The 16467-nt window shown below is 41.9% G+C and overlaps 1 protein-coding gene across 1 annotated transcript in view; it reads right to left on the bottom strand.

Annotated features, from left to right (window-relative positions):
* LOC126095621 (synaptotagmin-11) overlaps positions 1 to 16467 on the bottom strand; it is a 728232-nt gene that overhangs the window by 47149 nt on the left and 664616 nt on the right. The window contains exon 5 of the mRNA XM_049910387.1: positions 10435 to 10724. Within this exon, the coding sequence (XP_049766344.1) occupies positions 10435 to 10724 (290 nt within the window). The remainder of the gene's footprint in view (positions 1 to 10434; positions 10725 to 16467) is intronic.

Below are 16467 nucleotides of genomic sequence, written 5' to 3'. Positions count from 1 at the left end.
GCCAGTACAGCATTATCTGTATGAGGTGTTGCACCATCTTGCATAAACCATTGTGTGTTCATGGCTCCATAAACTTTCTCAGTGTAGTAATTGGGGTCCCCAGCCAGAACATGATATTTTGGTGATGCACCTGGCCGCCACCTTCAGGTGAGTAAGCCGTCACACTAACTGACTGAAGCTGAAATCAAACCACAGCAACAGCTCCTTTATACACCACCTTCAGGTCCATGGTGTGTGCACAAACATAACGGCTCTCCAGAGCAAAGCATGACAGCACAACAGTGGTGAAAACTCATGGAAATGATACATTGATATCAAACACTCTTGAAACCTTCTGTTGACACCCCTTGATGACTGAAACAAAGATATTGTTTTTTAACATCAAACTAAACAGTGTTCCAACTCTTACTTAAAGGATATCCCTTATATCTGTTTCGAATATTGTAAGATAGCCAGTTTTCAATAGTTTCTTTCACTACACAATCCAAATAATGCAATGCAGGGGCAACCACTTGTGTTTCATCATAGAACATTTTATGTCTTTCAGTAAGACAATGTTCTGCAACTGCAGATTTTTCTGGCTGAAAGAAACATGTGGCAATGGTGCTCTACATGTCGATCCTGGACCATATGAATTGTTTGTCCAATACAGGTTTTCCACAATGCAGGAAATTTTGTAGACACCAGGGCTTCCTCAAACCCAAATCATCCTTCACTGAGCCCAGCAGTGCTCCGGTCTTAGCTGGCAGACAGAATACATTTTTCATAACAAAATATCTTCAAAATTCTTCCTATTTTCTAAGATATGCTTTCCCTGAAAGGTAGGAATGTCACCAGTTTGCCTGGATCTTCTGTTGATTCCCACGAAGGTCTGATCTGTGGAGCACAATGGATCTGATTGTGGTATAACCATTCTGCTTAAACATGCTTTTAGATGATCCAGTTCTTGTGTCAAATTATCTGCATCTGAGCTGGCACTTGCTCATTTTACGAATCTGCATAGGACCCTTTTGCATTGATACAATGGATGACAACTTGATGCATGAAGATATCGGTCAATATGTGTGGGCTTTCGATAAACACTGTGTCCTAATGTCTCGTCATCCCTCCTGTAGACCAAGACACCTAAAAACAGAAGTTTCTTATCTTTTTCATCCTACTCTGGACCATTTCTTACATCATTTTAACTGTCTGCATCCCGATATTAAGTTTTTGATGGAAGTTCTAACGGATGGAACACTTTCATTTTTAGATGTCTTGGTTTACAGGAGGGATGATGGGGCATTAGCACAGAGTGTTTATTGTAATCCCATGAATATTGAGTGATATCTTGTACATCAAGTTGTCATCGATTGTACCAACACACTGTACCAACACATTGGTGAAAAGAGCATATGCCATCTGAGATGCAGATAATTTGACGGAAGAACTGGATCATCTAAAAGCAGTGTTCAAGCAGAATGGTTATACAGACAATTAGATCCATCATGTTGTACAGATTGAACCTTTGTGGAAACCAACAGAAGATACAAGCAAATCAGTGGCGTTCCTACCTTTTGCAGGAAACATATCTTCAAAAATAGGAAGAATTGTAAAGATATATTATATTAAATGTGTATTCCATCTGCTAGCTAAGACTAAGCGCTGCTGTGCCCACTGAAGGATAATTTGGGTTTGAGGAAGCCTGGTGTCTACAAATTTCCCTGCCGTTGTGGGAAAGTCTATTTTGGACAAACGATTCATATGATCCAGGATCAATGTGTGGAGCACCACACCACAAGCATTTATTTCAGCCAGAAAAATCTGCAGTTGTGGAACATTGTCTTACTGAAGGACATAAAATGTTGTACAATGAGACACAAGTGGATGCCCCTGCATTGCATTATTGGGACTGTGTAGTGAAAGAAGCTATTGAAATCCAGTTGTCTGACAATACTATAAACAGAGATAAGTGGTATCCTTTAAGTAAAAGTTGAAACCTGTTTTGTTTGACATTAAACAGCAATGGTCTTCGTTTCAGTCATCAAAAGGTGTCAACAGTGTTTGATATCAATTTATTATGTCCATGAGTTTTCTCCTCCAGTATGCTGTCGTGCTTTGTGTTAAGAGGGCAGTTACGTTCGTGCATGTGCCATGGATCTACGGGCAGTGTAGAATGGAGCCGCTGCTGTGGTTTGACTTCAGTGCCAGTGAGTTAGTGTGACAGCTTACTCACTTGAAGACAGCAGCCAGGTGAACTGCCAAAATATTGTGTCAAGATGATGCTATGTTCCGACTGGAGACCTGATATGAATATCACTGTGTGTTCATTGGAAGATTGGTGGCAAGAAGATGTGGCACAAAGTCATTTTCCAACATTTGGTCAGCAATGACAGACTAAAGGAAAAAAAAAATTGTCTAATTAGGCCATGACTGGATAGAGCTACCCACATTGTCACTTTTTCACCATGTGTCATTTTTTCATGAATGTGAACATTTTGTGATTTTGATCCAACCCAGAACTGAGCATTTTATCTGTTTACTGTTCCATTGAGGAGGAAATAAGCTTCATCTGAGAACCATGTGCTAAAAATTTTTTCATCTTTTCCTTCTCTCCATAATGAACACTCCATCCTTCCCTGTTTGTTCCGCTCAGTCAGTGTGCGTAACACAATCATTTTGTAAGGGAAGAGCCTTAGATTACTTTGTAAAATTATTTTCACCGAATGATGAGATATCCCCATTTCCCTTACTGCTTGCTGGGATAAGTTTGCTTGGATTTTTTTCATATCGGGACCTGTAGCACTGTGATGTTTTCTGGAGAATGTACAATTGGTGCCTAAGGTCGTTTCCCTTCCAACAAAATGCCTTGTTCTTCAGATTTTCTCATTTTTGGAGAATTGTGTTCCTTGATAGAGCCCAACACATGTAGAATTTTGTCCTAAATCTACTTTGCATTGCTGTGACACTTTTCAATTGAGCATAAAGGACCTCTACCAACATTTCAATGAAACAAAACAAGTTGGAGCAAAATTTGAATGAAATAGAACTAGAGCTACAATTTTTATTCATTGTTAAAATGTGCCAACTTTTGTATGCTACCTTGTAAAATGTAGGGCTTTGTTGAATGACTAGCAGCTCTGCTGTAAAAACACTTCACATTCCCAGCAACAAATCTTATTCCTGACCAGCGGCAATATAAAGGCATATCCCATCCTATGCATGATTTTAGAGTTGTCAATGTAAATAACAATAACACCCTGATAGCCCTGAAAAACTGAGAGGAACAGATGACTTAAAGGACATGAAGGTGACTGAAACTTTAGATCCTTGAAATAGATTGGTCCTAATTTGTGGTTTGGATAAGAGGGGTGTTTGGAGGATTTAGGTGGTGGTGACTGATGCCCTTTGTAGCAAAAAGAATCTGATGAGTTGGATGATTAGGAAACTGTCAGGTGATGATTACATAAGTGAGCAAAAGTTTGTACCATTAAAGCTGAAGAGAGAAAATCCCTGCTTCAAGAAGTCTATGGGATTAGTCTGGAAGTTGCCCATGGCCATTCTTATCTATGACAATCGACTGGATCCTATAATTTCAAAGCATAAGGTGCCACTGAGCCACAAACCTGCCAACCATAATTCAATTGAAGAGACCAGGACCCAAAAAGAATGGAGCAGAGTAGCACAATCTACACCCCAAGGGATGTTGGTAAGGAAGCTGAGAACTTTAACCTTCTGCAAGAATCTGGTCTTTACTTGACAAATGTGGCACCGTCACATCAGCTTCTTATCAAACGGGGGTCCCAAAATGTATGACTGTGTAACAACATACAAACACTGGGTAGCCAAGGAGAGTTCTCAGTTTGGATGGACAATGGTATGATATAAGAAATGCCTGATTCGTATTTTTGAGTGAGAAAACTGCAGTCATGGGAAGTGGGGGTCTTTGGATGGTGCCTTGGAGCTGGCATTCAGCCAGGGCTACAGATTGAAAGTTATGCCAAATGCAAAAGTAATCATCATGTGGGACTGACTACTGGTCCAACAAATGCTGCATACCCATTGCTGATGACAAGGAAGAGCATATTACTCAGCATGGAGCTCTGTGGGACCTTGTTCTCTCAGATCCATGGGGATCTTTAACCCAAAGCAACCACTGGGATAAAAACTGGTGAGTAAAAATTGGCAGCAAATCTCAAAATCATTAGCGAAACAGGGTAATTAAAGTGTGATGAAATCAAAAGGAGTCAGCTGCCTTTTGTAGACCAAAAAGAGTGCAGTTAGGTGTTGGTATTTGTTTGTTTCCAACCTAACAGACAGTCCATTGTGGACTGTCACTTCTGGGAACCAGATTGACTTGTTGCGGAGAGGATGGGGGGGGGGGGGATTTCAAGTGGTTTGCAGTGTGTGTTGATGAGGCTAATTGGTCAACAGCTGTGGATAGATGTGCATTTCTTGCTTGGTTTAAGGATTGGGACAATGATATTATCTTGCCACTGTGAAGGGAAAACACCACCTAACCATATATGGTTGAAGAGTGTGAGTTGATAGAGTCTTTGATTAACTTCCGATGCTAATCATCTGATTATGAATCGAATCAAAACTGGGGTCACATCATGTGATGAGTTAAGAGCCTGCAGCAATTCCCAATCAGTGAAAGGTTCATTATACTGGGTGTATAAAAAAGAATCATCCAATTTGGCACATCTAAATTTCTGAAACTAATAAACATATACAATGAATTTTGTTTTTTGATGAATGGGAAACTCAAAAAGTTTTTTTCATACCTTTTCATAGGTGTTCAATATGGCCCCCTAGAAATGCATGGCATATGTTGATGCGGTATTCAAATTGTTCCCACACTGCAGCAAGCATGTCTTGAGTCACAGCTTTCACAGCTGCTGTTATGCAATGTCTCAGTTCATTCATTGTTGTTGGTAAGGGAGCACATAAACAGTGTCTTTTGTAAACCGCCACAAGAAATAATCACGTACAGTCAGGTCTGGTGACGTTGGAGACCAGTAATGTAAGGCTGAATCATTTGGTCCAGTGTGACCAATCCATTTTTCAGTAATCATTTGATTTAAGAATTCTAACACATACAGATGCCAGTGTGGTGAAGCCCATCCTGTTGGTAAATGAAGTTGTTCAAATCAGACTCCAACTGTGGGAAAAGAAAGTTCTCAAGCATACATGATTCCTGTAACAGTGCTCTTGACAAAGAAAAATGGACCATACACCTTTTACCATGAAGCTGCACAAAACACATTAAATTTTGGAGAGTCCCTCTCATGTTGTACAACTTCATGTGGCAGTTCTGTACTCCATATTCTTGTGTTATGATGGTTCACCTTTCCATTTAAATGGAATGTTGCCTTTTCACTAAACACTAAGAAAGAAAACTGTCATCCTCCATCTTGCCAATAAATAAATTACAGAACTCCACATGTTGTTGTTTGTCACCTTCATGAATATCTTGAGGCAGCTGAATTTTGTATAGTTTCATGTGCAAACATCAAAACATTTGTAATTGTTCATGCCATCATCTAATGCTCTGTGCTGCAGGAGGAGCCACAACATACCTAGTACAAAAGTCACCCTGAACAGTTATTACTGACCAGCACTGTGCAAAATGTAGAACACAAAACACTCTCTCTTGGCCTGACACCATTTTTACTAGAACTGAAGTGGGGGCACACTGCTGCTACCTAGCAGTAACCATGCACAACTCAAGAGTTTGCTCTCACTAACAGTACATTGTTCACCCACCTATCTCAAATAATATAGCAGTTACAATTTTTTAAAATCAGATCATGGTTTTTGATACTCCCTGTATAATTCTGTGCGATGGGGATAAAGGGCCACTTGAGATATTACTTAGCCCTTCAACAATCCTGAATAGCTGTTGCAATGAGCGTGGTCCACCATGGCACTTGGTGGCAAAGGAGGGGCCTTTAGCAAGGGGAATAGCTGTTCAAGCAGCATAGATGATCATATCAGAGACATCTCCCACAACATCATCAATACAGTCTGACAGAGAGAGGACGAAGGTGGGAGTATATGCATACAACTGCCAACTGACTGTCCAAAGAGTTCACTGGCCCAGTGGATCTGTTAGGTGGTGACAAGGAAGTGGCAGAATCACTGAAAAGTGGTCACTGTCACAAAGATTGTCACGTAGCAAAGCTACGAGACCGGGGAAAGAGATGGTAAGATCGTTAGCCAAAGAGGTACCGTGAGCAGCTTTGGAATAGGGAGTAGTACCATCATTGAGGAGATACATATCAGCATCAGAAAGAAGCTGGTCAATCAGAAGGATGTTACCAGATGACATCATATTTCCCCACAAGGGTTGGTGCCCATTGAAATCCCCAAGAAGGAGAAATAGGTGGAAGCAAGGGAGTTGTTGGATTAAGGTGGTCTTCTCAAGATATATTACTATTCCTACCTGGGGGCAAATAATCATGTCAAATGGTGATCACTGAGGTTGTCTGCACTCACACTACCATTACTAATGATGTGGCATGGAAGTGAATATGGTCACTGATGACATCTGTGTGAACTAACATACAGTAGGGTTTTGAAAGAGTTGAATAGTCTAAGTGAAATGTGTTTCTTGGATAGCAAGATACATCACAGGACTGGAGAAAATTAGTTGTAGTTCTGGCTAGTGGCAGATATGTATTGCAGTACCATTGAATTGTGACGTTCATAATATCCTGGTTAGGCATGAAGGGGCCAAGAATCACTGTCTTGCCCCTTATGGTGTTGGAACAACATCAACAAACATTGGTTCAAAAACTGACAGCATGACAAGATCTGGCACCTCTGGGGTCACTGGAGAAGCCTTCTCCTGAAATTTATTCTTTTTCTCTTTCACTACTTTTAGCTGTCAAGAATCTTGTGAGGTCTTACCCACTGTGAGTGGAGGAACCGAAGAAGAGCAGGAAACCCTGAGACCTGCAGTCCATGGCTCATTATGCAACTGACTGGTGTCATGTTGCTAGTCTGTGGACTTCTGGGAAGAGGGTTCTCAAAAGGGTGTCCTGTCAGCATTAGGTGGCGGAGGAGGATGGTGCGCCTCTGGCTGGGATGGGGAGACCAAGTTTCTGCAGATGGTGCTGTAGGATCCAAGAGATGGGCCATGGTCTGATTTACTTGCATGATTACTGGAGACAACCTTGAGTGAGTAAATAGTAAATCATATACTGATGCCAACCAGGCCACAGTAATGTAAAATGTCAATATCATTGAGACAGGATAAAAACAATCATATCTTTCCTGAACCTCAAGTATGAGAGGTGATTGTAGAACTTCAGCTTGTGGATTTTACACTCATTAATTGAGGTAGGACACTTCAGAGATCAGGGTGGCGGTCATTTCTACAGTTTACACTGACAAGTGGCCATGCAAGTGGCCATGCCATGGCCGGCCATAGTCTCCACAAATCAGATCATATGTTCACAATGGTAAATCATTATTTTGATCTACTCTGAAAGTGGATTCGCTAGAGTACCAGCCTTGTTTTCTGGGTAGCCACAGTGTACAAAATGGATCCCACGCATCTTCGAGTGCTTGCATAGTTAGCCATCCATTTGCATCATTAATCTGCAGTGAAAAATTATACCCTGTATCATGTTTAGACTTTTATGGTGTTACAGTAACAGGTATACCTCTAAGTCTTTTATGAAAGAGTAATGCCTGGGACTGGTTAAGATTTGCTCTCTTCATTAGGATGGAATGACCTTGTAATTTACAAGGAAAGATATTTTACCAAATACATTTTCACTACTCTCCACAAAGAAAATTGGTGTCATTTTTATGAGTCATCAGTCATCTGACTGGTGTGATGTGGCTGGCCATGAATTATTTTCCTGCAGTAAACTCTGCATTTCAGAACAGCACTTGCAACCTGCTTCTTCAATTATTTGTTGGATGTATTTAAATCTCTGTCTTCCTCTACAGGTTTTATTCTCTACTGGTCACTCTATTACCATGGAGGTTATTCCATGATGCATCAACACATCAGGGAATAATAATAATAATAACATTGGCTTAGTAAAGAGAAAGGACCCTTCACATTTTCAAGTGCAAACCAGGGACTGAGGGGAGGGGTTTTTTGCAGGCCACTTGATTTTGCTTTGCTCTCATGGTGTGGCCAAGCAGGCAAAGTTTCTAGCGTTGTAGTGATCTGCAGTGAAGAGTTCTGGTCTGTCTGAAGAGACTGTCAGAGCTTCAGATCCACCAACTGATGACTTTGATCAGTTTCTGTCATCAAATATCTGCCTACAGCAGATCAAAGGTTACTTGGCATGATGGACAGTGCCTAAAGTTCCAGAATCCCCAAGAAAACTGGCACCTACTCCTGGGCACATGCATGGAGGTGACAGATCGAGCATCAATAGTGTGAGCCCAGCATGGTCAGGAAACTACCACTACAGAGGTACCTGATGATTTCCCACATGGACTGTACATCATGATAGGCAGCAGGTGACCTCTCGCAGACAGTTTTGAAAAGTTGCTGGTCAAATCCAGATGTGGGGACTATATGTAAGTTAACTGAAATAGGTGGTGTAAAATATTGAAAAAAGTGGCATCCTATCAACAATTTAGGCAGTCAACAGGGAATCTACTCAAGAGACAAAGTCTGAGAAAAGATATAGTCAGAGAAATACTGCAGTACAAGAAAGGGTGAAACACTGTGCAATGACTTGCCACACACATGCAAAAAAAGTTGTGAGATTCCTGGGAGCATGATGCTGAGTGTTTTTTGGGACTGCCAGGGTGTGGTGCTAACAGATTACATCATGAGGGGCAATATGTCAAAAGAGATTACTACCAAAATCTCCTAACAGTGTTACTAAGGCTATCAAGGTGAAGCATCACAGAAAACTGTTCATGAGGGTGGTCTGGTTCCACTACTAATCCCCAGCTCATTCTGTACAAGACTCAGCTGTACATGCTGCCTCTGTGGCTTTCAGATATTGCTAACCTTGCTCTCCACCCCCCCCCCCCCCCCGCCCCTTTCCCAATATTCTCTCTATGATCTCACGGATGAATGGATGAAGGTACCAATGTGTGGCAGGAATTTACAGAAGAATTATGAGGCTACTTTCAAGCTGAAATGTTTCCTGTACAGCCAAAATGCAAACTTTTACAACCAAAGTCTCGTGCAGGTCATCCATCTTTGCGAAGAATTTGTCACATTGAAAGATGAATAAAGGGTGAATATGCAGAGGAAAGAAGGCCTTAACACTATATTACTTCCCTTTTGTTACTATTGTCAGTTACTGGTATGCAATTTTAGAATAAATTTTCATAGAAACAAACAATTTCTTAAAACTATAAAAGCAGCTATTACTTATGGAGCGAACTGTAGTTAATGCTGTAGCATAAACTAGATTACACAACTAGGTACCACAATGTTCCAATTCAAAGAATTGTTTGTGCAAACATGGAAAGTGATTGTGGAAATTGCCTTCTCGGGCAGCCATGGCAGATCGCTGTTGATGTCATTAAATTTACAATGATGGGGAAAAGAAAGAATTGAGGATGGACAGGATGAGCAAGAAAAATTATAAGGTAGAAAAAGTCAGTGCTGGGCAAATTACATCAAGAGGGTCACAATGCTGAGTGGAGTAGGGTTCAAGTGTATGCCCCAAAGGAGAAGAAGCAAAGTCTACACACAAAATATCCCACTGACAATTTAAAGAAATGTGTAATAAGGCAACTTTTTTTACAATATTATGAACAATATAAAAAATATCAACTCTGCAGAAATTTTGTAGTTTTTGTTGCACAGGACTGATCTTCAAGACTAACAAGGAAACACTTCGAATATATTGTTCTGTTTATGGAATTAGGTTTTAAGAGGTACCTGAACAAAAGAGGCATCAACAGTGCTGATCAGTGTTTAATTTCTGTGTTGTGCAAGGCACTGGCATGTAGAAGTGTAGGGTGTGACAGCATTCTGTTAGAAGAACACTGGATTGCACACTGTTACACTCACCTGCTGCTGTTGCTCAGGGGTAAGCACGATGGTGCTGCTATCCCTTACAGCTATTCTGTATGGTTTGTCTGGTAATAGCAGTTTATCAACTCAGGAAATGCAAAAGGTTCATTGCAGAGTAATTTAAACAATGTTAACTCAGGGAATTAGGAAAGAACATTTAAAAAATTGAAATTTTTTGCAGCTTACACACTACTTAATCTAACTTTAACTTATGCTAAGGACGAGACACACACCAATGCCCGAGAGAGGACTCGAACCTCTGATGGGGGAAAGCCAGGCAGACCGTGACAAGACGCCTCAGACCGCGCGGCTACCCTGCACGGCTAGAGATAAAATGGCTTCCAGCAGAGAGACTGGTGCAGAGAGCTGCAGTAAACGAGTCTCAGTATCGAAGAGGACAGCAACAACAGGTGTGACAAGAGAGAATCGCGTGGCACGCGCACCTGATCTTGAAGACGAGTTGCCCGAGGCGTCCGGCGGTGAGGTTCTTCTCGTTGGTCTCGAGCTCCTCCTTACTGGGCGTGCTGGGCTTGTCTCTGAGCGTCTCATCCTCAGTGTGGTACTCAGTTAGCGGTAGAGTCGCCGGCGTCAGTGGCTGCTGCTGCTGCTGTTGCTGCTGCTGCTGTTGTGGCTGTTGAGGGGGCTGCGGCTGGTCAGGGGAGAGCGTCTTGCCCGGCTGCTGCTGCGGAGTCTGCAGGCCAGACGTCGGGGATGAGGCAGCGCTCTGGCCAGACTGCAACAAAGAGAGTACAGTGATTGTCTGTCAGGGTGACCAGAGTGCGAGAAAAGCTCGTCTCACATAGCTGTAGAGTTGGCACAGGATAACATGGCTGGTAGATGCACTGTCGGCAGGGCACGAGTGGGGAGAGCAGTGGTGGTGGGAGTTACAGGCAGGCGCTGTAGGGGAAATGCAGAGTGCTGGAGTGCATGTACCGTTCTGAACTGAAGCATATACTCACATTTTTTGTAAACATCAAGTGGAGCCCATCCACGTTCATACTTGTATGGTGACCATACAAAAATATGTGTCTCCTCTGCTTAGGTTAGCCGGCCGCCGTGGCCGAGCGGTTCTAGGCGCTACAGTCTGGAACCTCTGACCGCTACAGTCGCAGGTTCGAATCCTGTCTCGGGCACGGATGAGTGTTATGTCCTTAGGTTAGTTAGGTTCAAGTAGTTCTAAGTTATAGGGGACTCATGACCTCAGAGGTCAAGTCCCATAGTGTTCAGAGCCATTTTTTTTTTTGCTTAGGTTAGCATCCAAAAAGAATTCTGCTGAAAATGCAACAAAAGTGGCGATTTATTTTCGCCTTGATTGTTAACCATCTGCAACTTCCAGAGGAGCATCATGAGTGGCCTAAACATTTGTCTTATTGGCCATGTTAAATTTGCTTCTTTTGCAAAAACACAGCAGAGTTTCACAGTGTCTCGTCACTGGCGTATTGTGCAGGCGCATTGCAAGAGAATTCTGAAACAGTGGTTTATTAAGTGAGGAACTGAGAAAAAGCAAGGTCAGTAGCTTATGAAAAAGAACATCCTAGGAACAAAATAAACGTGTAATATCTTCACTATGTTGTTTCATAACCCATAACACTTCTCGTTTCATTAGCTACCGATGGCCCTTAAAAAATACATTCTTTCATCGAAAACGTCTGTATTTAGTGGAATAACACGGTAGATAATGGAATTCTGCATGATAAACGTATGGCGAAATACTCTCCTCTTTGCATGCTGTCATTTGCCAACATCTCATTCCGATATCTCAAACCGTTTATCAAATATGAGGAATGTTGTGGATATTTCACTCTGGCTTTATCGTTGGCGTGGCGCGATTGCAAATGAGTGTGCTACATCAGATAATTTTTTTCGAGATTGGTGACAAAGAGAGAAACCTCCACCTAAGTATGAAGAAAAATTCAAATGCTATCTAAATTTCATATGCAGCAACATGTTATGTAATATACACCAAAAGCAAAAAAATAGTGACCTCTATTTTTCATTGCGAAGTTTCTCGAATTTCATACAGTGTCTTGTTTCCATATAAATATCACAATAACTACGACCATTAACGAAATGATGGGCACATTATCATGAACATCACATATAAGGTTATAAATAATGCAACAACGATTTTTTTACCGAATAGGTTCTGTAAAATGGTTGGGGAAAGACTGCAGGGCACGTGTGTAGATTCTGTCATCGTTGACTGGCCGGAGGGTAACAGACACCGACGACCTTCTACATCTAAATCTACGTGATTACTATGCTATTCACAATAAAGTTCCTGGCAGAGCGTTCAATGAACCACCTCTCTACCGTTCCACTCTCTAACGGCACGCGGGAAAAAACGAGCACTTTCGAAGAAACGAGTTAACTCGCCCCGCGCCTTAAACGAAAACTGATCGCTGCGCATCGTCCACCGTATCCTGCGTGGATTTTACCTTTGGGCAGCGAAGCCGCTGTGGGGAGGGGGACTGCAGGGATACTTAAAAGGTAACCACACCTGTTTGTTATCACTGAAGATGCGATTCCGAACACGGCGACAGCGACCGACCGCGGCTGCAGAAGACAGATGGCAACGCTGCCGCCTGCAGTCGGTGCGTTGCGGAACGCAGCGACAGACAAGCTATGCAGTTGCCGGGAACAACTGCGTGAGGCGAGATGTCTGTTAACACCACTGCTGTTATTGCGCTGTTGTTGGAAGAGGAAGACGATAACATTTTATTGTTGCATTCCAGGAAAAGATGAAAGCTGGTAATGCCTTTATATAAAAGTAGAACTGCAGAAGGTAGTTACACAGCACTGATAAAAAGACATTTGTTAGGTGATGAAAATATCTTCAGGAGCTATTGTCGTTTAAATAAAAGACAGTTTAATTTCGTGCTCAGTTTTATTAAAGATGACATAATGCCACAGTGCCTAAGAAACACAATAAGTGCAGAAGAAAAATTATATTTGACGCTGAGGTAAGTCCAGTGTGCGATTTGTGCTTTTACGAGTGGGGGGGGGGGGGGTGGTGTCTTAGGGGGTTAGTATACTTACATATGTTACTAGCTTGGACCGCGGCGTTACCCATGGTTAAACAGTTATTTATAAATAGATGTTAATGCCGAAACTCACTATGCACGCGTATGCACTATCAGAAAAGCCATCCCTTGTTATATCTTTAAAAGTTCATTATAGTTAAAGCTTATTTACAAAATCATCTACATACAGGTATACGACGGGTATTCAAAAAGTAAAGGCACATTTGTGAAAAGCTGTACTTATTCTGATGGTAGAAAACTGAAACATGCGTTATTTTTCTACGTAACCTCCCTGGACTTAATGTAGTTTTCCCGACGTTTTACGAGTTTTTTTTTTTTTTATTTCATCAGAAAATACGTTATTCGGTTGCATCTGTGACCAATTTTGCACCGCAGCAATGACGTCTTCATCACTTTCAAATCTTCCGTTAAGGGCCCAGACATGTGAAAATCACTTGGAGCCAGGTCTGTACTGTATGGTGGATGTTCCAGCACCTCGAATCTCAACTTCTTTTTGCGTCGGCTGTCCGTTTGGCAGAATGTGGGCGAGCGTTATCTTGCTGCAGGATGACACCTCTTCACAGTTTTCCACGACGTTTGGATCTGATTGCAGGTTTTAGTTAAGTACGCAACACATCACATCCACCATACAATACAGACCTGGCTCTAAAGCCTCGTTTGCACTGGGGCGACGTCTTGCAACATTGTGGCATGCTACGGAAATGTGGCGTGCGTCGCCTTGTCGCATGCTACAAAAGGCAACATCTTGCGGCGTATGTTGCATGCGGCAGGTTAATTTATACCAAAGCAACAGAATTTGTGCCACACGTGTGTCGGTCTTGCAGTATAAATGATGATAAAGTATCGCAGCGGCGGCCTACTTGGTACTTGCACATGCAGCTAACAACGGAAATGAAAACCAAAGGAAAAGAAAACGATGGTGGAAGAGAAGAGTATTTAAAGAAGGTCCACGAAATAGTATCCTAGGAACTAGAAGCACACGATGGTGCGTTATTTAGTAATATGTGCTTTCGTCCCAGGCCCGTTAGTCCGCGCCATACCGTTGCCAAAAGGTGGCCTAACGGTAATGTTCGCACAGGCACCGGGCCGGTCACAACCCTGTGTCAGGGCCCGGGGTGGGAATTTCAGCCCCCAGATCACCCAACTCTGCGGTACTACTGCTGCGGTATGACTGCCACACTACTTCCCTCGCAAGCTCGCAAGTAAACGGATGACGCACCTTAGACGAAAGCAACAATGACAACATGAGAATGGTGCTTTAGTTCTAAATGTTTTGAAATGCTTAACTACTACATAACACTTTTTCAAAATTAATAAGCAAACATATTAATAGTATTAATAGTAAGACTGTATTAAAAAGTTTCAGTGTTCGGCTCCACAAATTTAAATTATATGAGTTTTACTCCAGTGCATGGGAAATAAACATCCCAGGTTGGGATGCATAAACTAAAGCCAGAGGAGGGGATGGTCTGATGCAGAGGGGGGGAAATCCCCCCCCCCCCCCTGCAAATCGCACACTGGGTAAGTCCACAAAATGTTATACATTATTAGATTGTGCTGCAGTTCCAAGACTTTGTGAGAGAGTTGTGCAGGTTGAAGGGCTGCTGTTATCACTTGGCTGATGTGTGTTGCACTGTGCAGCCATCATTTCATAATCAGAAACGATCATACTAATTTTTCTGTTGGCTTCTGCCTTATAAACTGGAGGTAAACTCCTTACAGCTGTGCTGATGTGACGGAAAAAATAAGTCAATATCATCATCTTTGTGTTCCATAAACGTTTTTAGTAAATTTTGCCTAATTTCGTCTCTTTCTTTCCACATTTGTAATATTGCATCATTATTACTACGAACTTAACTGCGTTTTCTTTTCCGTGCTGGCACATAACGTTCATCGTTTGTTACCACAGATGTTTCACCACTATTTCCTATTGTATGTGTTTCTGCCGTACCTTCTTCCTGTGATGCCGTAAGGTCCAGTTGACGAGTTCGGTCTCCACTGTCTTCTTGGCTTTCTTGTATTGTTGTCTGTGATGATATCAATGTAATATTTGTTCCTCCAGATCTGTGTTGTGCAACACTGTCATGGAACGATAGCTGTTTGTGTCTTTTTGTTTTTGAATTTTTTTGAGGCAGCAGAGCCCGTTCCTAATTTGCTTTTCTTCTTGAACCTCTGATAACCCTCCCTTAAAAATTTCCACTTCTTCTTACAGTCATCACCTGTAAATGGAAATTATATTAGCTGTATGTTTTCGTTTGTTTCAGATTCTTGGCCACAGGTGAAAGTTACCGGTCTTTATCGTTTGCCTATCGTATATCACCATCTTACATATCAAGAGTTGTTAAAAATGTTTTGAAGATATTAAGAATAAGGCTGCTGCCCATGTTGATGCCACCTTCTACTGAATCAGATTTCAGACGTATTGAAGAAGAATTTTGGCTTAAATGCAATATACCTAATTGTGTAGGCGCTATAGATGGAAAACATGTTCGCATAAGGGCACCAGAGACAAGTGGATCTCTGTTTTTTAATTACAAAGATTTTTTTTCAGTTGTTCTGCTGGCTATTGTGGACGCAAATTGTAAATTCATTGGCGTTGATGCTGGCGCTTACGGAAAAGAGTATGATAACGGTATATTTCAGAAATCGGCTATGGGCAAGAAAATAGCCGCAAAGGAGTTTGATATACCTCCACCAAAATGTTTGCCACTCGCAAATGTGGGTATATTCGGCCAGTAAAAGCAGTCTCCGGTTGCTATGCGGTTCGGCGGCAACGGCACTACTGGTCCCTGAGCGGATGTGCGGTCTGCCGCCGAAGCAGGTATACGGCGGCAGACGACGCTGCCGCCGCGTTCCGCCAACACCGACTCAAAGGAAGGCCTCGGTGCTTCTTCGTGACGTCACGTCAGCTAGGCACGGCGAACGCCAGGTCTGTTGCAGGCAGAAACGCCTGGGCGTGCTTATGACTATAAATCTCTTATTTTTGGACAAAATGTTTGGTATGGTTTTGGATTCTGCAGTTTTATTCAGATGAAAGATTTTCTTACTATTGTAAAGCTACAAATGAAGATCATAGTTCTGTATTACTGAATCCTGTCGAAACAAACGTAGATCAATATGAGAAGATGCTTTGCCCCATTGCAAGCTTCGGAAATTTTACAGTCAAGTAACTATATTTACTTGATCCATTTTGTTATCGAAAATTACCCCAACCCACTTACAATGAACTCGTTTCTTTTATTTATTTATTTATTTTCGTTTGACATCGTCACTGGAAATGTGAGCTAATTTACATGTGTAAATGTCCAACTGTTGCCAGTCATTAGATTACAGTCGTTTTCAACGAAAGGATTTCTAAACAGGAAAGAAAATAGCTTCATACATCGAAAATACTGCTGAGCTTAAACTTTTTTAAACACGCACATTAGAAAA

The sequence above is a fragment of the Schistocerca cancellata genome, chromosome 8, assembly GCF_023864275.1.
Source record: "Schistocerca cancellata isolate TAMUIC-IGC-003103 chromosome 8, iqSchCanc2.1, whole genome shotgun sequence".
Taxonomy (NCBI): Eukaryota; Metazoa; Arthropoda; class Insecta; order Orthoptera; family Acrididae; genus Schistocerca; species Schistocerca cancellata.
This window is presented reverse-complemented; position numbering and strand designations above follow the sequence as displayed.